General features: G+C 43.8%; 1 protein-coding gene across 1 annotated transcript in view; it reads right to left on the minus strand.

The window, feature by feature from the left end:
• The window catches only part of LRMDA (leucine rich melanocyte differentiation associated), a 1,004,984-nt gene that overhangs the window by 421,403 nt on the left and 557,084 nt on the right, over positions 1-26,497 (minus strand). The window contains 2 exon segments of the mRNA XM_040624819.1: positions 6,542-6,681; positions 17,726-17,852. Coding sequence (XP_040480753.1) covers positions 6,542-6,681; positions 17,726-17,852 — 267 coding nt within the window.

The following is a 26,497-nucleotide window of genomic DNA, read 5'->3' on the forward strand; positions in this document are numbered from 1 at the left end:
CAAAGAGCTAGCTGCTCCCCGTAACACCACACAATCCCAGAAACACCCGGACAGCTCTCCGTTGTTTGCTCCCGGGATTGGCCACCATGTTTCTTTCTCTGAGGAGACTCTATCTAAAGAAATACCAAGCGTCTGGATCCTAAGGGAATCAGAATGCAAGGTCACCGGGAGTTTTTTCCTACCTCTTTCCACTTATGGCCATATAGAATGCCCATCCTTCGCATGAGCTCTTGTTGCCTCCCTGCTCCTGTGCATGGGAGTGGTGGGGAGACACGGTGAGAGCTACCGATGCTCTACCAGGGGCCCCTGAAGTCAGCAACGGGTGACCCAGGAACTTTGTCTCAATCTTCCACGAAGCCTAACAGAATAGAGTGAGCACGCCAGCAAAACATCAAGCTTCTCTGCTTTTGACTGGATTACATCAACCCCGTTTGGTAACACCGGTTACCTCATGCTGATCAAAAACACTCATCAACAGCTAAATGTGTCTAATTTTAAAAAGTTAGCAATGGCTTAAATGTAGCTTATTAAGGAAACCAAAGCTTATTAAAGAGACGAAAGGGGCAGAAAATTAATCAGAGGAGAGGTCTTCATAACAAAAAGCGTGGGGACTAAAGGGGCAGAGGAAAGGGTCTAGACTCTGGGCTTATTTTGCTGTGTGATCTTGGTTCAGTCTCCGCCACCATCCTGAGCTTTGGTTTCCCCATCTGCACACTGAAGAGAACAAGCTTGATGATGCCTACGTCTGTCTTAAGCTTTCGCCTGCTTGAATTCTGTGCGCCTCAAAGTTAATTTCCAACAAACACATCCATAGCCTCCTTTCTTATTACTCCAATTCCCTTATATAACCACCCCTCACACCTCCAGGTAAAGGAGGGCTGTGAGAAAAAGTCAATAAAGACCAAAGAGTAATGACAAACACTGTGAGTGGAATAACTCCAGACGCTTGGAGAGATGACAATGATCTCACTCCGATGAGCCGAGGTGAGCTCACCTAGAGCATTAATGAATGCCTGACAACTGGCAAAGGCCAGCTGATTTTCCTCCCAGTTCGCCGGCAGCATGTTTGAAGTCTCCATGCAAACAATACACCCACAGGACAGAGCAAGGCCCTCTACAGAGGGTAACCAGCAATTACTCAGTGGGCTTCTGTCACTTTGATCTCTGGGTCGTGACCTTTGCTTTCTTGTGATCTTCAAAGCCCAGATTGTAGATTAGCTGGAGAATGCTAGCTGGGTTATGTAAGCCACAAGTTTTATAGCTCCTATTTGGCTGGGAAATGGTGGCAGCCCAGGACGGCCAACAGACTGCGGAGGGTCCCTCCCTCCTTCCCTTTGGCTGAGTGCTACAGACACTGGGCAGGCCTCGGGCTGCTCTCTGTGAGGGAACAAAGAAAGGGTGTCACGTTTTAAATAATTTAAAGTTGTGAGAAATACAGAGGGGCCTACTGAGGAGGCGGGAGGAAGGAGAGGCCAAGCAGCGATTGGAGTGGCAGGAGAGAATGAATGGCAAAGAGTTTCATGACAGAAATACAGCTAAGAGACCATGAGACCAAATCCTTATTTGACAAGCCAGGTCTAGCTCTTTGCGAACTGTTGACTTTCATTCCATTGTCTTTCCTGCAGGAAGAAGAAAGAAAAGAACTGTGAAGGAAGACAAGAAACAGACCACTCTGGGCACCCAGGTCTCTCACACTTGACTCATTGTTTGGCTAGTGTTGAAGTCCACAGCAGACCTCAGTGGTTTCTTAGTAGGACGGTGGGCCTCCCAAGCCGACCAAGCTCTGCCACACCACTCTCTTCCCGCCCAAATCCTGAAGGCTGCTTGTTATCACATTCACCTTCATTCAACATTCATCCCAAAATAGTAGCACAGTGTGTACACACAGCAAAACACGGGCAGGTTTAAGCTCGTACAATAACAAGGCAAGGACATTTCTCAGCCATGAGCCATGATGAATGGCAAAGAAAAAAATCCAGGCCTGGTTCGCTCCTGCCCCAGCAGGACCAGGGCACCGCTCAACAACTCGGTAGTATGTTCATGCCCGCATACAGATTTAATGAGCCCGTTTTACTACGGGGATATGTGCCAAGAAAATCCAACTGTGTGCACAGGGGGTAAGGAAGGAAGGAAGAGGGGTGACTTGGGGGGTGGGAAGAAGGCATCAGCAGAAAGCGAAGCATCTGTGAAGCCATTTCCAATAACTCCATAAATCTAGTCACTTCCCACTTCTGCTCCAGTGGTTGGCCGCAACGTGACCTAAAAGTGGGCTGACCTCTCTGAAATCAACACCTCCCGTAGAAATGAAACAGACGTACTTGTTTTGATGTATGGCTGGGTGACATATTATAAATATTACATCACATAACCACAGAGGATGCCAATCAATAAGAAATTTTTTCAGACAGCACTAAATGAGCCATGGGTTCTTGCTTCTGAATACACTCCTTTAAGGCTCCTACTATTGCTTAAATGATTAATAGAAGACATATTGTCAGAAAATGTACTTAAAGTGAAAAACAGTAAACTGTAGAAATATCATTCATTTTTTAAGCAATTTTCTAGTGAAAATGTCACATAAATTTACATAGAGGCCCTACTATTAGGCTCTGGGTAACAGCTAGGAGGAAGGCAGACCTCATGCTTTGTGGATGAAGGGCCAGAAAAATATTTTACCAAAAGGGGAAAAAAAAAAAGAAGAAGAAGAAGTGGCTGCATTGCTTTGTAGAAACCCAAACACTGGAAGAACTCTGGATTCAAAAGTCTTATTGGAAAGCCCTAAAATTTCTTAGGGACAAATGAAGCCCAAACCCCAGGATGAACAAAGCAGAGCTGCTTACAGACCAGAGAAGAGAACTACATCCCGTATCCATTTATCTCATCCAAATGGAGGTGTGACAGTGCTTGCCAACCAGAAATAAAAAATAAAAAATTAAACGAATAAAAAATTTAGACTTGCTAGAGAACAGGCCTACCATTCCACTCAACCGTCATATGCCGTGCAGTGAATGTGTAACTGGATGGGCTCACGTTTAATGTTCCTTCCAGTGTTCTTAGTTCCTATTTCTCTCAGAGCGTGAGCATCTTGCCACTGTTGGGGGTGACATGGATTTTCTGGGGTAATTTTGACTAGATGTGATTTCAGCTGTGTGTGGCCCTTAGAATCCAGCTCCCCATGGTAGATTTGCCATATGTGCATGAACAAACAACCTTCCCAGCCCCATCCCTCAACCCCAACAGATCTGGGGTAGTGAGGGCAGCCTTAGTAGGCACCAGCACCAGCCTATGAGTAAATCACTCCTTTAGAACCAAGCCCTCCCTGAAGGATCAGGACCCGATGACCAGCACTTGGATTGAGTCCGAAGGATAGTCCCTTGCTTGTTAACTGTGTTTGTGGACAAATGGATCTGATTCCAAATAGGAAGTGGGCATCTGAGATGCCCAGAGGGCCCTACATTTCTCTATAAGCACTCAGCTTCTCAGAAGAAAATAATGTTCAAGCTGGCTCCAGCGAACATTTATCTGGCCCCTATTCCCTGGCCAGTGTTACCTTGGGTATTGAAGAGTCTTCAAAGAGCAAGAAGATGCAGCCTTACCTACTAGAAGCCCTCCTCTAGATGTGGACACATATGAAGTAGTGAGAGAAAGATACAAAATGGAGTATATAAAACGGAATGAGATAGTAAAGGAGGAACTGTAACAGCTTGGAAGTGGAGTACTTCAGAATGCTAGAGCCAACAGGAATTTTCAACACTACCTAGTCCCATAGTCAGGTGAGCATCCAAAGCACCTGTTGACTTTTTCGTTGCATTTGCCACTAAGTTATCAAAATGCCTTAGATGATTCAGAAGTACAGCCTGGCTGAAGGGTCACTAATCTAGACTATCTCCCCATTTTAAAGCTGGACCCCACCTCGGATCTTCTGATCGGACCCTTTTATGGGTCTTAGTATTTTTACTGATGTGAACAGTTATAATAACGAAGAAGAATAGTATTAGCTTTTCTTCCTTTTGCAACCTTATAAGCCTTCTATTTGAGACTGAATAGAATATGATGCAATTGAAGACTTTCATCATTCCACTTCTCTCATTCTAGGAAGAAAAGACAACAAAACGTGCGTACGGTTTCACTTACATACAGCTCCATGAATGAATGAATGAATGAACATGTGTGTCAATGTGTGTGCAAACACACACATACACAAAGACACATATATATGGATATGTGCAGGCATATCCATATATACAATTTATTGGGCTATTTTATTTTTTTCAAGATTTTTATTTATTTATTTGAGAGAGAGAGAGAACATGAGAAGGGTAGAGTCAGAGGGAGAAGCAGACTCCCCACCGAGCAGGGAGCCCTATGCAGGACTTGATCCCGGGACTCCAGGATCATGACCTGAGCCGAAGGCAGTTGCTTAACCAACTGAGCCACTCAGGCTCCCTTACTGGGCTATTTTAAAGAATTAAACACATGGGGTGCCTGAGTGGTTCAGTCAGGTAAGTATTCGACTCTTGATTTCAGCTCAGGTCATGATCTCAGGGTCATGGGATAGAGCCCTGCATCAGGCTCTCCACTCAAGGGGAGTCTGCTTGAGATTCTCTTTCTCCTTCTCTCTCTCTGCCCCCCTCCCTGCTTGTGTGTGCTCTCTCTCTGGTAAAATAAATAAATCTTTCTTAAAAAGAATTAAACACAGAAATCTAAAGAAAAGAGTCAAAAAACAAATGAAAATTTCCTAAATTGTGTTTGGTTTACTAAAAATGTTGACTGAAAGAACTTTCTTGGACTTGTTTGACAGTTCCAAGACACAAATTGCTGCAAGAAGATAAAATATGTTTTAAGAGACCCCTTCATATCTGCAATCAGGCTGTTAAATCCTTCAGAGTGGATAAGAGTGTTAAAGAAGCAAATTAAGTCCTAAGTGATTAAGCAACTTACGGGGTTGATTTAGAAATGTGTGACTCTTCACCTGCTGGATATTAATCATAGTTCCCCTGACAGAATCGACATTCAAATCTGTAGGGTCACGTCCAAATGAAAATCTTCATAACGGAGAAAGACCTACTACATTCTGTTAAAAGTAGGGTTAGCGTTTTATTCTAAGATAGCTTAAAAATAGTCTCAGACCCCTACAAAATTAATCAATTCTAGAAAATGAGGTTAAAGGTACACAATATTTCCCAATAAGGAAATACAGCAGGATTCTTGATGTAGCTTTATGTGTCTACGTCTATGTATTTTAAAAATACACAATGTTCAGTAGCCTTCCGTATTTCTTACAGCTTTGCCTTTATGCAACATGAACTCCCCTGACTTCATTCCTTCGTGGGTCACCACAAATTTTTATAGGAGTCCCAAGAGAACCAGTTTCTTTCAAACCATTATCTTCTTTCCCTAACCCTTCCAAAGTTATTGTCCAGTGGGCTTACCTGCCTTACATTTCCAACCTTTCCTCTCCCTTTCCCACAGCGATCCACGCAGGATGTTAATGACAGCTTATATGGTAATGAAGAGAGAGGCTACACACATGAAAAGATCATCTAAAAACATTTGCAAAACAACAATCAAGAATGAGGGCACACAGAATTCAAAATGAAGAAAGAAAATATAAAATGAGTTTAGTAAAATGGGTAAGATTAAGGAGACTCCCTAAGAGATGTGAGTTTGGGTCAGGTATTTCAAAGCGGATGGTTTAGTAGCAGAGAGGGAGAAGAAAACCATTTCTCCTTTGAGCCCATCAAAACAGTTGGTGGACAGTGAGGCCAGGCTTAATGGAATGAAGTTATGGACCTTCGAGGACTTCCTTTTGGGGTCTTACATAAGCTCCCTGACTTTAGTGGGAAGTGCTCTCTCTCTAAAAGGCAACTCTGAGGCTGACCACAGGAAAATCTTACAACACAGAGTAGGGGTAAACCAAATACGGCCCATGGGTCAAATCTGGCCTGCTCCTTGTTTTTGTAAGTAAAGTTTTATTGAAACATAGCAGGGGCACCTGGGTGGCTCACTCAGTTAAGCGTCTGCCTTCGGCTCAGGTCATGATCTCAGGGTCCTGGCATCAAGCCCCACGTTGGGCTCTCTGTGCAACAAGGATCCTGCTTCTCCCTCTGCCTGTCCCACTGCCTGTTTCTGTGCTCCCTCACTCTCTGTCAAATAAATAAATAAAATCTTAAAAAAAAAAAGAAAAGAAACATAGCCTTGCTTATTCATTTATAAATCGTTCATGGCTACTTCCGCACTATAACAGCAGAGGTGAATAGCTGTGACATAGACCATATGACCTTCAAAGGCTAAAAATATCTATTACCCAGCTATTTACAAAAAAAAGTGTATCAACCTCCCACCTAGACCACTTAGCAGCTTTTCATGTTTCTTGGCTTCTGTGACCTTGAAGAAGGGAAACAATGGCTATAGGTTATCAAAATTATCACGGGAAGCCCACTGATACTTACCAAACACCTACTATGTATCCCATAATACCATCCCCCCAAAAGGTGTTATTTCTCCCTTTCCCACCATGTTCCAACCCCTAGATACTCACCTGTATCTCTTGTAGTCTTCCTCATCCTTTTCCAAGCTGACCAGCTCGTTGGGACATGCCACATTACCCAGCAGGCTGAGGTACTCCAAAGCTGGTGTCACTTCTGCCAGGTGATCGAGCAGACACTCCAAGTCAGTGATGTGACAAAGGTTAAGGATTTGGGTCCAGGGAGACAAACGGCCTCGTAAGGAACATAGACTATAACTGTCAGGCACAGCACAACACCTGACAAGTCCAGTCTGCTCCCAGGAGATGACATGGGGGAGGGTCAGAATCAACTTAGCTGTGAGGTATCCGGCATGGCTAGTTTTTCAGTCCTGCTGGGGACACAGCCCAACTTTTCTCTGGGCAAGTAAGATCGAGCTAGATCACCTGAGAGAGAACGAATGAGTTTGTTTATCACACTTTTCTTTCCTATCTAGTTGTTTCCATGTGGTACTCATAAATCCATAAAACTGCTTTTTGGGGGTTTTTTTTGTTTGTTTGTTTTTAGTAATGAAAGCAAGAAATTATTTCCAATTCCCTCATTAAAAATAGATTCCCCTTTTCTCCTTTGGGGGTAATTTGTCATTAAAACATACCGGAATGGCACAGATGCAAGTAGGGATTGGCATCCTCTTACGATCTGAGGACCTGGGATGGAGCTAAGCATTGCTCAGTAGCCTCACTGGTGACAATAAAGTACTGAATTAGGGGAAAAGGAACACAAAGCTAGGAGAAGACAAATGGAGTAAGTTAGGATACATTTAGTCAAGCCTGGCAGGTCAAAATGTATTTAAGGACGAGAATGTGTTGTGAAACTAATATTCTATGGAGGGGAGAATGAAAGAAAATTCCAAGGAAGGGCGTGGTGGGGAGATTATGCCATGATCCATTCCCTCAATGGGATCCACTGTTCCATCAAGGCAAACAATGAGACCCCCCCACACACACCGAATAAGTCAAGAATCATAGATTCAGTTACAGGTATCGGTAAGGACTTAATGACAACCTAGCTGTCACATCAATACACATGGACTCCTGGCTTGAACTACACACAGAAGAACTGAGCCCTAGGCAAAGCGATGACTAGACAGGCCATGAGCAGAGGCCATGACTACCAGAAACTTATGGAAGAGAGGTGTCAGCCAATATCAGCAGATGGAATGGGGTCTTTGCAGGGAGTGACAGCACAGCAAAAAGGGGCTAAGCATAGAAGGGTGAATGCCGCATATAAGAGTCTAAGACTCGGAATGCAGTGTCCAGGAGTGAGGTCTACTTGGCCTAGGAGAGGAAGGTAAAACCAAAGAAAAGGGATGCCCTTACTCTATCAGGATGTTATCTAACCACTGGATGTTACCCCCATTTCCTCAGATTTCATTTCAACTTGTCAGTTGAACACCAAATCCAAACAATGTTAAAATCCGTTCCCTAATGTATGTGCCAAGGGGTCACCAAAAATAGCTAATTCTATCGCAGACAACCATAAGAAAGAGACTTTCCCCTGGGACTGAATCTTCTGCAAATTCCTTCCCACTGACCCAATTTAACAGCTTGGGGTCTCAAAAAATAAGGCATTCTTCTCTTCCACATGACAACCCTTCAGATAGGTGAAGCTCACATGTCTTCCTTAAATCTTATATCCTCCAAACTAAGTTCTGTTGATCATTCTTTATGCACGGGCTCTGCAAACATCCTATGCGAGAACAAGTGCTACCCCGTGGGAGTGAGATTAAGACAAGGAGAGGGACAGCGCCAGCAAAAGAGGGAAACACTAGGGCAAGGGGGTCAAAAGAGCTCACCCACCAAGGGTTTCCATTTGCCAATGTCATCCCCATTTCCTAAACAAGGCAGGAAAGGGACATGGAAGTTATTTTCCGATCTTGAACAAATAACGTCCAGGAATAACCAAAATGGACCACTGGAGTGAGAAGGACAGAGACGGGAGCACTTGGAGAAGACAAGAGAGAAGGTGCTACCAGGGCGGGAAGGTTGGAAGGACACATGGCCAGGAGTCAAAACATTAAAGCATTTCATCACCGAAGACAAACATACAGAGTACTTTTTAAAATACAGTTCAATCATCAAACTCTTTAAGAATATCATTTACATAAAACCAATTAAAATGACAATGAACAATTTCATGGAAAACTTGGCTTTTCCAGCAGGTCCTAACTCTGTATGCTTCTCAGTCATCGCTACATTAGAAAAAGGGTGGCTATTAGCGTTGCCTTAGACCCTGGCAAAGGCACCTCACGGGGCCCTTCGCTTTAGAGTGACTTCCTTGAAATGTCTTAAGTCTCTGTCTGGTATCCAGGAATCACCAGGGACCAAAGTGTGGTTCAACTGGGGTACCCCATGCCTGGACTTGGACCTACATGGGCCTCAGTCCCAGTCCTGGTTTCTCCCCTTCAGGGTTTGTCTAGCCCTCCACCCCTCACAGGGCACCCATCAGATGTTCCAAGGAGCAGAAGGACTCATGCCTATCAGGCTATCCTGAAGCCTCAAGGCCAGGCCCTATTGCCTGAGGGGCAGCCAGACAAGCCGATCACCTCCACTGGCCAGCGCAGTATTTCTTTTGAGGGATGGTGAGACAGTGGGTTGCCAAAATGGCGCTGACGTATTGACCTGGGGTGATTCAAATTATTTATGTAGACAATGGCCCTAGAGAACCTAGGGGAATCCCTTCCCACTATGGATGAAGAAGCCCAACCAAAACCTATGGCTCTTGTGGGAGCAAACTCCTTAAACTTTGGTTATTTTGCATCTACCGCATGAAGGTGGCAATGTGAAGGAATGGAACTCAAAACTGGCAAGATTTTTAAGTTGAGGAAATACTGGGCAACTAAGCTGGACCGGACCAGTTCTTTCTCAACTTTAAGTGAGCAGTGATGGGAAGCGTTACATGCCACTATTCAGGGAAGCAGGCCTCATATGTAAACTTACCACAGAGCTAATAAAGCTTGTGTGTGAGGGCTTCTTGCTTACACGGGGCTGTTGCAGGGATAGTACAGTCACATGGTCACATATTTTTTGTAAAATTTGCAAAAGTAGGTTATTTAAACTGCAGTCAATTAAAATCGGTGTCTCTCTCCACTAAAGTGTGTGTGTGTGTGTGTGTATGGTGTATAATTAATATAATTATATAATAAAGTTATAAAAGAATTGGCAGGAAAAAAACAGGAAAAACATTTTTATATAGGCATGTCCGGTATAAAAAATTGTTACTTTTCGAAGTATTTTTATACTTGTGTTGTCAACTTAAAAGTTTTTAATTTGCTTTGATATATTTTTATTCCAAGTAAACACTCATCTTCAAGCCTAATTTTGCATTCATAATCATGTAGTCTTTGCCTTTAAGAGGGCATCCCCAAATTACGTAAGTTTCACACTCACCAAAATCTGGATCTGACCCTAAGCAGAAGGTTGTGGAGATGCAGACTCATTCAAATGTCTTGGTCATGGAAATTTCTTGGGCAAAGGGTCTACAGTCCTCAAGAAGTTTCAGCCATCATGTGCCAATGAACCCAAGGAATGGAGCCTGTGTCATTTAGGGTATTCTGAGTGGCAGAAGCTACCCTACTTCTTCAGGCCTTTCAAGTACCTGCTAAAGGATCACCTGGACTAAGTCAGGTGGTCTCCCCCAAACCCACACTAGTCAGAAATCACTATAACCTACTCTGTGTATGCTCTGGACCAGAACTTCACTATCATGTTGATAGCACCACTGGAGGATAAAAGACGAGAAGGAGTGTTAATTGGTTTCTTGGTCACCCAGGTCAGCAAGGACAAGCACAGCCCTGCCTTGCCTGGTTGGGAGCTCTGAGATAGAATCTGTCACATTCCTTTTTTGGGGTTGCACAGAAAATGAACCAGAGGCAATCAGCATTGGGAACTTGGTGTCCCTGACTAACGAAGACCAGGGCAGTAGAGATACTTTCAGGGATTCTCCTAAGGGTGATATTCTTTTCCCCCATTTTTAAGATGTGAAGCTATCTGGCACAGTTTCAACTTTCTTCAGCTGGATTCTAGCATACACCTGGCTTCCCCCATCAAATCTTCTCTAGAGTACTTGACATTGATATTTTTTTCACAAAAAGTTGCCATTGCCGAGTCCAGCTGTCATAGATACGCTTGCCAAGGGAGACGTTTTGCAGAGGGCCCGAGATAAAGCAACATCTTGCCTTGAAAGTTTGGAGCATGAAGGAGGAGGGGAGTCTTCTGGTGTCATGTCTAGTTGCACAGTTCTGAAGCTGTTGCCCAGGAGAATATGGGCATGAACCCTCGCTCTGTGCTCAGGCCCAGGTCAAAGGGCAGCACCTGGGAGAATTTCAACCCATGCTTATCCCAATATAGGATTTCTGAATACTAACTACCTGTTCTGCACAATATATTCTCATTTTGAGTCACACACACATCAGAAATATTGCATCCAAACAGTAAGTTAGGAAATGGGGGGTCAAAAGTCACATAGTCAGTAAATGGAAAAGTCTACATTCAAACCTAGGTTCTAAAGAAATTCCATTTCTAGGAGACAAGTGACTCATGATTTCCTAACACAAAAAGGAATTTAAAATACTGAAACATGAGGAGTCCTATATGCTTTTAGGGGAGACCATGGGTACTGTCCTCCAGCTATATTCTGTACCTCAGCTACTTTCAGTTCCGGCTTATTCATTTAAAGCATTGAGACTTCCGCTATCGGCAAAGGTACCAAGAAGTTGTAAAGATTTTGGGCATTAACAAAATTATGTCCCATGTACACATTATGTCATTCAAATCTGTCAACAATACTCTGAAGTGTCTATCACCCATTTTACAGATAAAGAAACTGACGCCTCAGACAAGGTTCAGAGAATTCCCTGAGTAAAACAGTAAGTTGCTGTGGGAAATCTAGTCTGGCCTTGAGCTCGGCTCACTGGTCTCCTTACCACAGCCCAGCTGTACAACACACCACACTATCCGTTCTTCCTGTTGGTACTACAGTGCATACTGTCTCTTCCTGTGTGTGCTGAAGCAAACAGAGAGACAGAAAACAAAGGAATTAAGTGTGATGGAAAATGAAGTCAGCTTCTCACACTTCTCCCACCCAACCCGAAAGGAAGAATGGGGGAGAATCATTTGATTGTGCAAAGTATCTATATTTTCCTGACATCTCAGGTATTCTGTGATTTGGGATTGGGTATTCAGACATGATACGGCTGAGACCATTACCAAATACCCAACCCTACTGGAGAAGAGCCAAGGATAGTGTGGGTATGCACATGGGTGTCTGTGTATGAGAGAGAGAGAGATAATACGAGGTTGGGGAGGATAAGGTCAACTCCGTGGCCAGTGACTACCAGGCCGGTCTAAATGAACCAAAGGAAGAAGAGTAAGATAAGCTATGAACCAAGAGATGAAGAGGTCACATGGGAAGTCCAGGTTTTAAAGTACACCAGGCCAAGACACCAATGCTGAGAGCACAACAGAAGTGGAACAAAGGGTCAACAGAACAAAGATGGGAGGTCAAGTAGGAGGTATGCAGCCTAGAAGTGCGGCATTGGTAGGCTGAGAAGAAATTTGCCAGATGCTGGGTTTGGGCTCTGCAATCCCTCTCATGAGCTCCATGAGCAGCTGGGAGCAGGCCTGGTGTGGGCGGGGCAGGGGCAGGGCAAACACAGGCAGGTGACTCCTCCTACATCTTAGTTCCTCTTAAGCAGTGATCTCCCCTCCCTTGCTTGTTTCAGGGTTTGGGGTTAGGAATTAACATGCCTGTGTTCTAGACTGAGCACTCCCACTGACCATCTATGTGACTTCAAAAAGTTCATACTCCCCCATTGTTTTCATAAAAAATGAGAGTATTCACCCATGGTACTCAACTCGGAATGATAAGAAGGTAACATGAAATTATAAAAGTCAAAGAAGCACTCTAAATCTATACTCTGGGCTTGGTTATAATGTGGCCCAAGTGAAATCAAGTAAGCTTACATAATTCTCTAGGATAATAATAGTAATAACAATGACTGTTAGGTAGAAATTAGAATAACACTCACAACGACTGATGGGGTGGATACCATTATTGTCCCAATTTTGCAGAGGAAAGCAAAGCACTGAGATGGTAGGAACTAACCCAAGGACACACAGCCAGTGGCAGAGCCCGGATACAAGCCCCCAGGAAGCCTGGCTTCAGAGCCCATTGGTAACCACTATATGACACGATCTCCTTCCAAAGGACAAAAGCAGCCCATAATCCACATTCACAGGGTCCAGTAATAGAGCACTGGACAGACAAGCCTAATTGAGGGTAAAACCAACATGGAAAACTCTACATATGCAAAAACCAAAACCAAAAAACAAAAACACCAAAAATTAAAACCAAAACAAACTTTACAAAAGAACTTCAGGTAGAACCCCATTTAATAGTAAGCTTTCTAATATATTTAAAGTAAGATTTCATTTCTAAGAAAGAACTAATATATTTACCTTTGTAGAAGGCCAACAGTTACTTGATTCGAGGTCTCCCTTTATTACAAATATGAAATCAATTCTTAAGGAGACAAGACATCAAGGTCTGTGGGTAGGACTGTTACAGGAATGAGGCATGCCTCTTTGTATACACACCTGTATAGTTCCCTATCACATTGGCTCTACATTTGGTATGTGACTTGCTTTGGCCATAGGGCAGCAACACCCAAGATGCAAACAGGGCTTGAAAAGAACTTGTACAATCGGGCTTTGCTCTTAGAACATCTGCCCCATGTGGAGAGTCCTGGGCTAGCCTTCTGCAGGCATGTTGTTCAGCCAACAACCAAGACCAACTTCCAGACAGATGAGTGAGGCCATCTTAGACCATCCAATCCCAACCAGGCCTCCAGAAAACTGTAGCTGCCGAAGGACCCAAAGCAAGATCCACAGAGGAACCATCCAGTTGAGCCCTGCCCAGACAGCTGACATACAGAATTATAAACAAATAACACAGTTGATGTTCTAAGCCACTAGCTTTTGAGGTAGGTTATTATGCAGCAAGGCTGATAGAGCCCAAATCCAAGGCATTTCATGGAGTAGCAATAGCTATTTGGAACACAATAACTGTCAAAGACTCTGCAGTACTTTCACAAGACAATAGAAGAGTCAGTTGGCTGAAAAGGTGGAGTCAGAAATATTAGGTTAAGAGAATGCCATATGGTGTCACTTCTGCTTTTGCCTGGTTTTCATTCTCTGACTTCCGGGTCAAGTACGTGGGGAAAGTGAGCCATTCTTCATGATCACACCGGAAGACCAGAGGAGAGAGAAATCATGTTGCATCCTGAAATAGCCAAGTAGTATCTTTTTTATTGACTGGTAATAAATTACTCTCCATCAGCACAGCAATATACCTGGCCAGCTTTACAGCTACACACTGCCTTCTGCTTCAGTTCCTCCCCCACTGCTACCATTTCTCCCTCAGCATTCCCACCACGGATTGGAGAGGCTGAGGAATGGAAAGGGGAAAAGGACTCAACCAAAGACAAAGAAAATCCCTCAGCTCTGTAAAGTCAAGAAGCCTGCTAATCTCTCATGATGGCAACACTGAGAATACAACCATCCTCCAGCCCAATTTATCCCTTTAAAAATGAGAAACATATATACAATGGAATATTACTCAGACATCAAAAAGAATGAACTCTTGCCATTTGCAACACCATGGATGGAGTAGAGACTATTAGGCTAGGCAAAATAAGTCAGAGTAAGACCAATACCATATGATTTCACTCATACGTGGAATTTAAGAAACAAAACAAATGAGCATGGAGGGGGGAAAAAGAGAGGCAAACCAAGAAACAGACTCAAGTATAGAGAACAAATGGATGGTTACTGGAGGAGAGGTGGGCAGGGGGATGGGTGAAACAGGTGATGGGAACTAAGGAGTGCACTTGTGATGAGCACTGGGTGTTGTAAGTGATGACTCACTGAATTCTACACCTGAAACTAACATTGCACTGTATGTAAATGAGCTGGAATTTAAATAAAAACTTGAAGGAAGGAAAAGGGAAAAAAACGAGAAACTTCCTACACAGCAAAGGAAACCATTAAAAAAATGAAAAGGCAACCTACTGAATGAAAGAAAATGACTGCAAATCATACAGTTAATACAGAATTTCTAAAATATATGAAGAACTGGGACACCTGGGTGGCTCAGTCAGTTAAGTCAGTTGACTTTTGATTTTGGCTCAGGTCATGATCTCAGGGTTGTGAGATTAATCCCCTCATCGGGCTCTGCACCCAGTGGGGAGTCTGCTTGAGGATTCTCTTGCCCTCTCCCTCTGTCTCTCCCCCCTGCTATTGCTCTCTCTCAAAAAAAAAAAAAAAAAAAAAACAGTAAAAATAAAATAAATGAAAAACTCACATAAGTCAATAGCAAAAAACAATCTGATCTAAAAATGGGCAAAAGATCTGAATAGACATTTTTTCAAAAAGGACATACAGGCAGCCAATAGACACATGAAAAGATGCTCAACATATTATATCATACATACATTCATATATACATATATATATAGTCACAAAAAAGAATAAAATTTTGTCATTTACCACAACATGCATGAACCTTGAGGTCATTCTTCTAAGTGATATAAGTCAGAGAAAAACAAATACCAGATGATCTCTCTTTCACGTGGAATCTTTAAAAAAAAAAATCCAGAATGAATTTCTGTGTATTTTCAGCATATTCTGTGCCGTTATGAAAATGAGCCCTCGAAAATGGGAGACAATAATGCTTAGCAATTTCACATGAAGAATGAACCTTACTTATTAGTCTAGCCTAATGAGACTAATCAGGTATTCTGTCAATCACCAATATTTACATCAATACTTACTCCATGTCTCCTCAAATGTCAGTGGTAACAGAGGAAAGCAATACTATAAGCTACCTATTTTGGACACTTAGGTATCCAACAAGTACTTTTCATTGATTGATTATTATACAAATCAGAGGTTGATTAAGAAAAAATCACCCATGAGTTCGTCTGCAAACTGGGATTATGTGAAATGATGTTCCTTCACAGTTGGCGTGCTCTTCTTTTAATTGTTTTTCCTAGGCTTGTGCTGAAATGAGCTTACATTTCTTGGTATGCACCAATTAATGCAACAGAGAACTGGCCAGGAAGTGTGCTGAGGGGGAGGAGGAATTGAGTCTGGGATTAGCATTTGTACAGCATTTGCCAGACAAAGTCCTTGTGGCTGGTGTGTGGGCTATTCGGGAAGTCCTTCTCGTGGCACCATTTCTTATATTGCCAACTTGACAACATCCCAGGGCAGAGGCAGCTGGTTTTCACCCATGCAGAAACCTGTATAGCTCACATTATCATGGCCTTTGATTCCAACATTCAAATAAGGCTTTCATACACTCCCCTTTTTCTTTTTTACCAGTTCTCCTAATTGGCAAGTGAAAGCCGTGATGTCACCCATACACACAAAATGAGAAACAGAGGCTTTCAGAGGCTGACCTGTCCACAGCCACATGGCTAAACATGATTAAGCTGACTCATGAACCGAAGTCCAAAGGCTAATACTTTACAACTGTGTGAGACACAGGATATAAGCACTGGGGCCTAAAGAAGGAACCTTATCATCCAATTCTATTCTAATAATCCTTCTGTTCTTGACTGATTTGAGATTATCATCCAGTTGATCACCTAAGACAGTCAAGGCAGCCGTATGACACACTGCCTGTAGTAATTTTTCGAACAAAGACTAGGAAACTTGGTTGACCAAAGGATAGGAGAGGAAAAAAAATCCATCAATATTGCATTGTGATAAAGACTGATATTTATTTGTAGGACCTCTCCTTCTACTTCCATTAAAGGGCCAATTTATAATGGCCAGGGTAGCATATTTTACCTAATAAGGAAAATACTGTCTTGCGACTTGAAATATAAACAGAGGCTATTTGGCCTATCGTTCTAAAAGCAGACATATGATTACATGGTAAATGTAACACAGATATCTTGTTTTATTTCACATTCTAGGGAAAATGCCCTGATCCATTTTCTACTTCTAACTTACCATATGAATGTTAACAAGCGTACTCTAGGTCTGAAATGTTTCATGAATAAAACAAGATGATTGGACTTCAGATCTGAAGCAACACAGGAGAATGGAAAGAATTTTGGATACGGGCGCAGTTGAGACTAAATCTGGGACCTAGCATTTTGGTCAATGTCTGGCTGTGGGTCTCTACTTCACCTCTTTTCTCATTAAGATAAACGGACACCTTCTGCTAGGGTTTGGTAAGAATAAAAAATAACATGCTTAATATTACCCAGCACTGTGCCTGACCCACAGGAGTGCTCAATAAAGAAGAGCTACAAACATTCACTGAACCTCGGTTCCATGGCAGACATTATTCTAGGTGAGAAGGATACAGGAGTTAACAAAACAGACAACACTCCCTGCCTCTTAGCTTGCACTTGGCAGCAGGGAGACCCGTAACTGAACGGAGGAGCTGGGTGCCTAATGCTGCAGAAAGCTCCCCGTTCCATTCTCAGCGTCACTATCCAAATCAGCTCATCCCCTGCGCCTCATCCCAGGCTGGCTGGGGACTCACCGACTTGAGAAGGCACGCAACAGAATGGCTCTGTTAGACCTCTCTCATCATCCCAGGACAGTAAACACCACGGAGGGCAGAGCTACGCCTGGGCTTCACACACATCTCGCATCTTTGCCCCTTCCCCCTCTCCTTTGCCAGACCTGTTCCCTGAGCCAGCACCAGAGCCTTCCAGAAACCTCCGTGAAAGCCAAGTTCACTTAGAGGCACCACCCCGTACTTCCCACCAGAGGTCGCCCTCCCACACGAGCCCAAGCAAACAGAACCCGGCTCTGCCTTCTCGGCAGCAGTGACATTATTTTCTTTCTCTATTTTTATCTATTAAAAAGATTTCTTCACAGCCATAACTTAGATCTCTACACTAAAATGGAGCAACAGGAAGATATAATGGTGCATTTCATTTATGAATGACCTATAATAAATTACTCTGAAGTGTCCCGAGTGCCAGAAGACAGAACGCTTTGTCTGCCCATGGACTGCATTTCACATACTTTAATTTAGCTGACACATAAAACTCATTTGACATTTCGCAGGTATTTGTGTGGGGCGGGGGAGGGGAAAGGAGGCGGGGGGTGTGCCGGCGGGGACCACTGCGGGGCAGGGCGGGGAGTGGAGGCAGCGGGCAGAGCCAAGGATATCTGGTTCTTGTTGAGGGTTAAGGTATGGAGCCTGGGTAACCCTGGCAACACGAGGTCGTTTCAGAGCAGATTGTTGTCCAAGATGAGTTCCTCCAGGCTCCCGAACGCGCTCAGTCCTTCCAGTGACCTGCAATGACAAAGGCAACAGGAAAAATGATCCTGCACTAAATCAGGGAGGCCATTATGAGCCGAAATAAATATTTTAACCTTCCCTTTCAGGACTGGGAATAGTTTGGGCTTGGTGCCTGTCAGCAAAGTGAATGACAAGAATTAGTAGCGGGAGCCGGGGTGGGGGCGGCGGGGGAGAAGGGGCCGCTGGCACTCACCGCATCCTTCACGCATTGCCAACATGAAGGATGAGGGTCACTTAGTGAGTAGCCAGGATCCAAAACAAAGGGCTTCAGATACGGCCTGGAGGATAAATTTGTCAATGTCTTGTGCCTTCAGGCACCCAGCCTCGGCTGACCCTAACCTCCATTCCCAAGATAAATAACTCTGTCACAGTTCACCTTCATTCCCTGGACACAAATTTAAGTTGTCATCCATCATTCCTGCCCAGAAATATCATACCCCTCTTACAATAATAAATATAACTTCAAGTATCATTTCTTAGCGGTTCTCCTCTGCACAGTCCAGGAAAAGGCAAGGAAGGCTTCCCTTTTCTCCCTTCGCTGCCTATGACTTTTTCCCCCCTCTGCTTTTTTCTTTACTAATCACTTAATTTGCTTCTGCCCAGTGTCCCCGTGGCTGCCCCAAAAGACAAGACATCTGCAGAAGCACGTGATCACTCCCGTCGGAGAGGGCTGTTTCTTGTTCTTTCATGATTTTTCTTTTTGCTTTTGTTTTTGTTGGGGGGGGGCGGTTAAGGAAGGAGTTGGGGGAATTTCTGTTTCAATAGTCCTGGCTTGAAGTTACGGTTTTAATTTATGGAAAGTGGATTTCTCACTTTATTTTTGAAAGAAGCGTGGAATGCAGCAATAGATGTCAAGGCAGTAAATAATCAAGCATCTGAAAGAATTAAGTACCCGGCTCAGGGAAAAAAGTATCAGGAAGGGAAAAATAGCCTTGTTTTTACACTTAGCTGAAAGTTAACTCTTAACGTTATGGGGGGGCGGGGGTGGAAGCGGTGAGGGGCAGTTGTGCGCATGTGCTCCCCCGGCCGCTCACAGACCTTAATTAAAGAAAGCCGCCCGGTGGAGGGACTTACACAGACGCACATACTCCCAGCTCGTTCACCTGCCAGACCCTAGAGCCATGCTGAGCTTGCACAGGCTGACAGCTGAGCTACGACGTCGACCAGAGGGCGGACTCGCATGGGATCTCCTGGCTATTCTGTAAAATGTGACGAATCGGGGAGATGTTGTCTACACTATTTATTCATTTACTGATAGCACTTTCATTACACATCCGCCTGCCTGTGTGTGCAGCGCCTGCACATCTGATGTGAGTGTGAACTTGAGCACCAAGGCTTTCTCCGGACAGCTGTGTCTCCCTTGTGGGAGCTCTGCCAAGCCGACTCCAAAATAGGGCGTCAATGCCTGGGGGGTGTAACGTGCATCGTGAGTCATTGAATCCCCAGCCTCCACCTGGCCCAGAGCTCCCTCAGCATGTCCCATTCCTGCCTGACCCACCCCTAGCCTCCCCCGCCCAGGGCCCTGCACCCAGACCACCCCCAACTCAGAAGGCTAGCACTACCTGCTTCACAGCAGGAAGGCCATACCACTTAACAGTTGGGGCTAAGGGTCAATGGGGTCATTGTGTTTCATTTCTTCCCCCTTTCTCTTCTTCCTCCTGTTTCACGTGTTTCACGGAGGCAAAACACAATTCACACCCATGGAAGCGGGGACTCTGGGACTTTACCTTAGCTCTGCCGTTTACTTCCAGTATGAATTTGGGCATATCGATAACCCAGCTGAGCTCCCTCACTCAGTGCTGCTTCCAGCTCACAGGATCTTAGGGAACACACGCAAAAGAAGCCTAACATGTCACTAGCAAAGGCTGGTTCCTTTCTTTTCCTTTCTCCTTTCATTCATTGATTTTTCTGGTAGCCCTGACCTTAGAGGGTGTGTTGGGGTGGGGGGAGGTGTGTTCTGGATGCAGGGGGTGGACAGATGAGCAAATATGCCAAGGTGTGCAGCCAGTCTGGCTTCTGCAGGGAAACTTCAACCTTTCCTGAAGTCCCTTCCTCTATGGGGGTTAATGAATGAGGATCCAAAAGTGCTTTTCAGGATGAGGCGGCCCTGTTTACCACAAGGGGAGTGAAGGCCACCTCCCTTCAGGGTGCCCGTATGGATGGCTAATAAGTCCTTTGTGCACAAACATGAGTTGGGCTCTGGTCAAAGGCAGCATCCAAATACACATTGTGCCTGAGTTATGTTATGCAAATATAATACTCTAATCATGAGAATCAGCAAATGGTTGGCAACGGGCAAGCAAAAGAAAGCTCCCTTCCAAGAGTGCTTCCGGGAGGCAAAAAACAAAATGACACAGCATGAAGAGGGACAAAGCGGAGAACACCAGAGGGAGTGCCCCCAGAGCTCCATTCTGAGTGAGACTTCACAGAAGAGCAGGGGGGAAGTTCAGGCGCAAATCCCCTGTCACCTGTCTGGCTGTAAGATTCTTTTCGCCATGTAATGTTATTAGCTGCTCAGTTAAAATTATGTGGGGGGTTGCTAATTAATAAATCCCTGTCTTCATGTCATCAGTGTAGTGTGCACTTGGTGATTTAATCAGCTAAATTCAGAGCTGAGGGACTGGGGACAGGAGACAGGGTAGTGAAGGGTAAAACTGGAGAGGACAGGATTTCTGGGGCTTGGCTGGCATGTGGAGGCCAATGAACACGCGTCTGGGGGATGCTTTATTTTTTGCTTTTTCAAAATTTGACTTTTGCTGTTATTGTTGTTGATGTTTTCGTGGAAGGAGTAAAGAAATTATATGCATCAATCTTTGAGTTCGCAGCCCTATATACAAGATGCCTGTGCAAAGAGGTGTGCGCTGTTAAATAAAATGACAAGGCAAACAAGGCTTTAAGGATCCACACAGATCGACGCTGTCTTATGGGACAGCTACAAGGAAAAGATGACGGGACTGCAATTTCTCGGCTATCACCTTGTGTGTGGACAGCAAAATGCACCCCAGACCCAAGAGCCTTGGTGCAGGGCGTGACTGTCACTCCAGAGTTACTCCTCCCCCGCCTGGTTTGCAGTCTGCAGATAGATGCTTGAGGGCTGGGCTGGGAAGGTGAGGCAGTTGTCTGCCGTGGTCAGTGGTCAGAGACTGGAGCGGGAGGCAAGGCTTTACCCACTAGCCTGGCACAGGAGCTGGAGAGAGGTCTTCCCAGCCCAGTAAAGAGATGCCAAGGGCAGGCAGGGAGACCGGGGTGTGCGGTCTGCCCTGTGGCAGGTGGTTTGCTCAGGGAACGCTAATCAGCACCTCGGAAGTCCATCGCAGGCTGCCTGCCTCCCGCTTCCCCAGCAGGAAAGCTGCCCGTGATCTCACCAAAGGTACGAGCTAGGTTAGCTCACTCACAGGGCTTTCTGGCTGGCTCCCCCCGCCAGGAGCCGCAGCGGCTGCTGGGAGAGTCCCAGTGCCTTTTCCAAAGTCATATCAAAATGACAAAACATCACAACGCATTCAGCTCTAGCGGATTCAAACAGAGAGAACTTTTAAGTTTCCACTGTAATTAACCCTATCCTCGTTAAGATAATTATGATCAAGCTTCCTGTCACAGTTAATATCCCAGCATCATTGCCCGTGGCTCACACTCTGCCCTCATTAGCTTATAAAAACAGCGGCACTAACCAGGCTGCCACAGCCCTTTCCAAGCTAGGCCAGTGGTTGTGAGCTGCGAAGGGGCCTCAGGCAGGGCAGCAGACCCCACAAAGGGGTGGCTGCTTGAACCCCAAACTCTTCTGCTCCTGGGTGGGCTCACACTCAGCGGCCTCCATTCTATTCCCGAAAGTTAGCCACTTGTCAGAAGGTGGAAGGAGAAGGGCCAGGACCAAACCAGAGCTGGTAGCTTTGGGGCAGAAGAGCTACTAAACCTTAGCAACCCCTTCCTGCCCCTAACCCAGCAAAAACCCAGCCAGAAAAATCACCAGACGACACCTCCAGAACTCTCCATTCAAGAACTGCCAATCTTGTTCCAGGGGTATAAGCTGTGGTAAAAATTAGATCCCTCTTTTCTCAGCTCTCAGCCTATTCTGAGGATACTTCTGCCTAGCATGACACAGGCAAGGAATGCGGACACAGTTAACCACAGACCCTAAGAAGAAATGTCTCTCTCTGCGAAACCATAGCTGGCCTCAAACCCAGAACCAAAGGTCGGGATGTTCTCAAGCCAATTAAGAAAATAAGATCTGAACTAAGATAAGATCTTTACCTACCCCTATACTGTATCTATCCAGATATCCATATCCATATTTTTAAACTGATAAAATGGGGAGCTATGGAAATTCTAAAGGATCTACCCTGTCTGTCTGATGTTCACCACACTGGCTAGTCCTATAGGCCTGCCAGGGATGGCCAGCGCCTGCTCTGTAATGGTCTTTCAGGATGACTTCCATCTGCCCGGCCCCAACAAAAAGGGATCTCAGTGGAACCTCCATAGTACCTGGAAAGTTGTCAAATGCACAGTGAGGGCTCAGTACCCCTTTGTCCACTGACTGCTGCTCAGCCCCGAGCCTATGAGCTGCTCAGAGAAGAGCTGACAGTAGGCTCCCAAGGGCAGGACAGAGAGCAGGCCTCAGGGCAGCTGGCTAGAGGCTAGGAGGGCAATCCTTTACATTCCCATTCCTTCAGAGGCCAGAAGGCCTCCCTCTACTTACCCTGGGGCCAGTGTCTATGAACAGGCAGAAGTGACATTCAGTGAGTCTGCACCCAGACACCAGAACTGGTTATTAAACTATTTAAATACTTTTTTTTAAATGAAGATTTTATTTATTTGACACCGAGAAAGAGAGCACAAGCAGGGGGAGCAGCAGAGGGAAAGGGAGAAGCAGACTCTCTGCTCACCAGGGAGCCCCATGTGGGGCTCAATCCCAGGACCCTGCAATCATGACCTGAGCCAAAGGCAGACGCTCAACGGACTGAGCCACCCAGGCGCCCCTATTTAAATACTTCTTTACCACTTGGAAATAATTGCAGCTCTGAGTATCCTGAGCGCTCCTCCTGTTACCCTGGCCACTCCTTGGAGTCCCCAGACCTTTCTGCGACCCAGCAACTGAGCAGTTAATGCCTCCCACAGCATGGAGCTTCTAAGGACCCTGCTCCAGCCAGGATCTTTCTGACTGATCAGTGTAGCTGTGAAGTAATTTAAATATCACCCTTGAGAGCAGAACAGCAACTCATACCTCTCTTATGAGCCCCGCCATGCCAAGTATGGAGCCTGGCACACAGCAGGTCCTTGGGAAATGTCCGCAAACTGACAACAGAGGCCACGACCAAAGCTACAAGGATAGGACAGGCAACACAGAGCCATATGCAGGGGACGAAGGAAGAAAAAAGAATGGGACAACTGTGATATGACTGCTCATGTCCCAGAAAATGGCCCAGTGGCAGCACTTTTAGAAAATACCATTAATCCAACCGCATGAGAGATATTCTTTCTTTCTGTCATAAAATTCTTCTGATATCCCACGTTAATGGTTATACAGATCTACAGTATATTACTAAAGAGAGCATTATTATATATATTCTATATACGACCGTATATGACTAGACATAGTACTACATGTACAGTTGGATCTATATCTTTTCTACATATTTTTCTGTCACTCAGGTCACTTAGCCAGGGACAGATGTCCAACTAATAATATAAATCAGCTTGTCTGTATGGTCAAGTATATTAATAGGGGATGAAAGTGTCTAAAACAGATGAATGCGGAACAGGCTCATGGTTATGTAAGACAGTGTATGCTGACACCATACGACTGTATATCATATGGAATTTGTCAAAGTCACCCCAAAGCCCTATCAAGTTCCCCGTCAGGATGGATGATCCCTGAGCTGCACAGAACATAATTCAACACTGGTGTAAGAGACCTGAATCCAAGACCAGCCAAAAATCTACGGTAGTTGACTAGGTGTTTGTTAACTCTAACCAAGATCAACTCTGAAGCCATCATGCACCATACCTCAATAATAATAAGAAAACTGTTACATGTGATCCCTAAAGAATTATGGAGAATGTGTGAGGTACTAGAAGCCCAGACCTGGGTACTGCAGTTGGAGTTACTTGAAAAGGGAATTAAGATTTTTCACACTTTGGATTCATAAGCTCATAGACTTATGATATTCTAGTCAGACTATACCTCTGAGGAAATGGTATTTGTTTACCTTAGGACAATGTAAATCATGTTTCTGGTCATGTTACCCTTTTTACTTTTACTACCAGGAAGCTCAGAGTTAAATGTGACTCAGATGGAAAAAGGTAACACCCCATAGCTTCTATGTCTGCTTTCTACTTCACAGTTGAGGCTTATGTTTTTTTACGACCTTTATACTTATCTATATGTTGTTTTTTTGTTTTTTTAATTTTTTAAATTAATTCTAATAAGCCAGTTCAAATCCTTTGTAAAATGAAACAGGAGATATATACATACAAATCTAATATAGCATTGAGTATCAAACAGGCAGTTTCTGTACATTAAGGACAAGTTCTGTGAGACCAGCTATTAATGTGGACAGTTAATTAGGAATAAAGATACATATTGTATCCAGCTTTCAAAAAGGTTTTGAAATTATTCTAATGATATTCTTGTGACAAGAGAGCAAAAAAAATGAACTAGAAAAGGACAACTTTAGGTAGAGTTATAACTGGTTCAAAAATAAACCTGAAGAATACCAATTAATGGCCTAGGTTGGTCCAGGGGAAGGTTCTGGGGACTTTAGTCCTATTTTTTGCCAATGACTTGGTTAAAGACATATTTATCACATTTATGGAGTTCAAGACCCAAGAAAGCTATTTAAGAGGATACAGTAGGATCCAAAACGATCCTGTTGAAATCAACCCATTGTTTCAGCCCAACAAGATGAAACTTCACATTGTCTAATGTAAAGACCTGAAAATTGATTTAAAGCCCAACTACCCCAAGGTACCTATTCGAAGAAAAAACTAAAAGGCAGATGTAAATTGGGGAAAACCTTTGCAATCTAACAATCTAAGGTTTAACATCCTTAATATTAAAAGAGCTTCTGAAAAGCATTAAGGAAAAGCTCAAAGTCCTAAGAGAAAAACAAAAGACATGGAAAGAAAATACACAAGGAATGTATATGGTCAATAATGGAAAGGTGGGGTAAAATTTCCTCTTCATTGGGAATCTAAAACATGCAAATTAAACAAGATATTTTCATTTAACTAGCAAATACTAGTTTCAATTTAAATTTAATTTAAATTTAAATCCTTAAATGTTAACATAGTCTTGTTGAAGTAACAGACCAACACAACACTAATGGAAGAATGAAACTCTTAAACCCTTTCGGGATGGCAATTTATATTAAAAGTCTTAAAAACGAAAAAAGAAAGAAAGAAAGTCTTAAAAACAATCACCTTTCAACTAGTAAGTCCAATAATTTATTCAATAAATATCAAAGAAGTGCACATGGTTTAAGTATGTTCACTACACCATTATTTATAGTAACAATGTAAACATGCCTAAACGCCCAATGATAAATGATCACATAAAGTTCGATATATCGTATAATGAAATACCACGCCGTAATTAAAAATGATATTGTAGGCATATAGCTACTGACCAGTAAAATGGTCATGCTATGTATTTAAGTACCTCAAGTGAAGTTATAATACATACAACACATGCATATACAATCTCATGCGTGAAAATTAAGTCATCTAGGGGCGCCTGGGTGGCGCAGTCATTAAGCGTCTGCCTTTGGCTCAGGGCGTGATCCCAGAGTCCTGGGATCGAGCCCCACATCAGGCTCCTCTGCTGGGAGCCTGCTTCTTCCTCTCCCGCTCCCCCTGCTTGTGTTCCCTCTCTCGCTGGCTGTCTCGCTCTGTCAAATAAATAAATAAAATCTTTAAAAAAAAAAAAAAAGAAAGAAAGAAAATTAAGTCATCTAGGTCTCCCCTCCACTCCCTGCACAAATTTTAATTTGTACCATGTCTTCCATGGTGATGGTTAAAAGTCATTAGTCTGATGTTTCCAGTTTACAAACTGCTGCTAATATCGAATCTTGCACATAGGGACTTTATGACAATTGTATACATACACCTCAATCCATACATGTATTTATGTATCCGCATACTGATACAGTAATCCCAGACATACACCACTAACTCCTGAGCAATGCTTATTTATAGGGTGCTTTTTCTTCTCTTTTAATGTTTTCACTAGTTACTAGATTTTCTATCATGAATAAGTATTTTATAATCAGAAAAAAAAAAAAAACTCCAGTAACTATTACTTTAAATAAAACAGCTCCCTAAACACGAGATGGGGAGCCTTGGATAAAAAGCCATGTGTATAAAGAAGGCTTATATGAATCAGCAGAGTGGGGCTGCCTCCACAGAAGCAAATCTGGTCCTGCTCTCCTGGCCCTTCAGTAACTCCACCTGGAGCTTTGTTTCAATTCCGAGTGCCAGACTCAAAGGGGCAACGGTACTCAGAAATACCATAGAAAGTGACCAACCAGCTGGTGAAGGGTGTTAAGAAACTGTGATGGAGACAGTCAAAATTATTTAACCAAAAGCAGAAGAGACTTTGTTGTTTCAAAGTACTAAGTCTCTGGCATTCCAGAAGACAGAATCAA

Source organism: Ursus maritimus, unplaced genomic scaffold (assembly GCF_017311325.1).
Source record: "Ursus maritimus isolate PB19 unplaced genomic scaffold, ASM1731132v1 scaffold_7, whole genome shotgun sequence".
NCBI classification, from domain to species: Eukaryota; Metazoa; Chordata; class Mammalia; order Carnivora; family Ursidae; genus Ursus; species Ursus maritimus.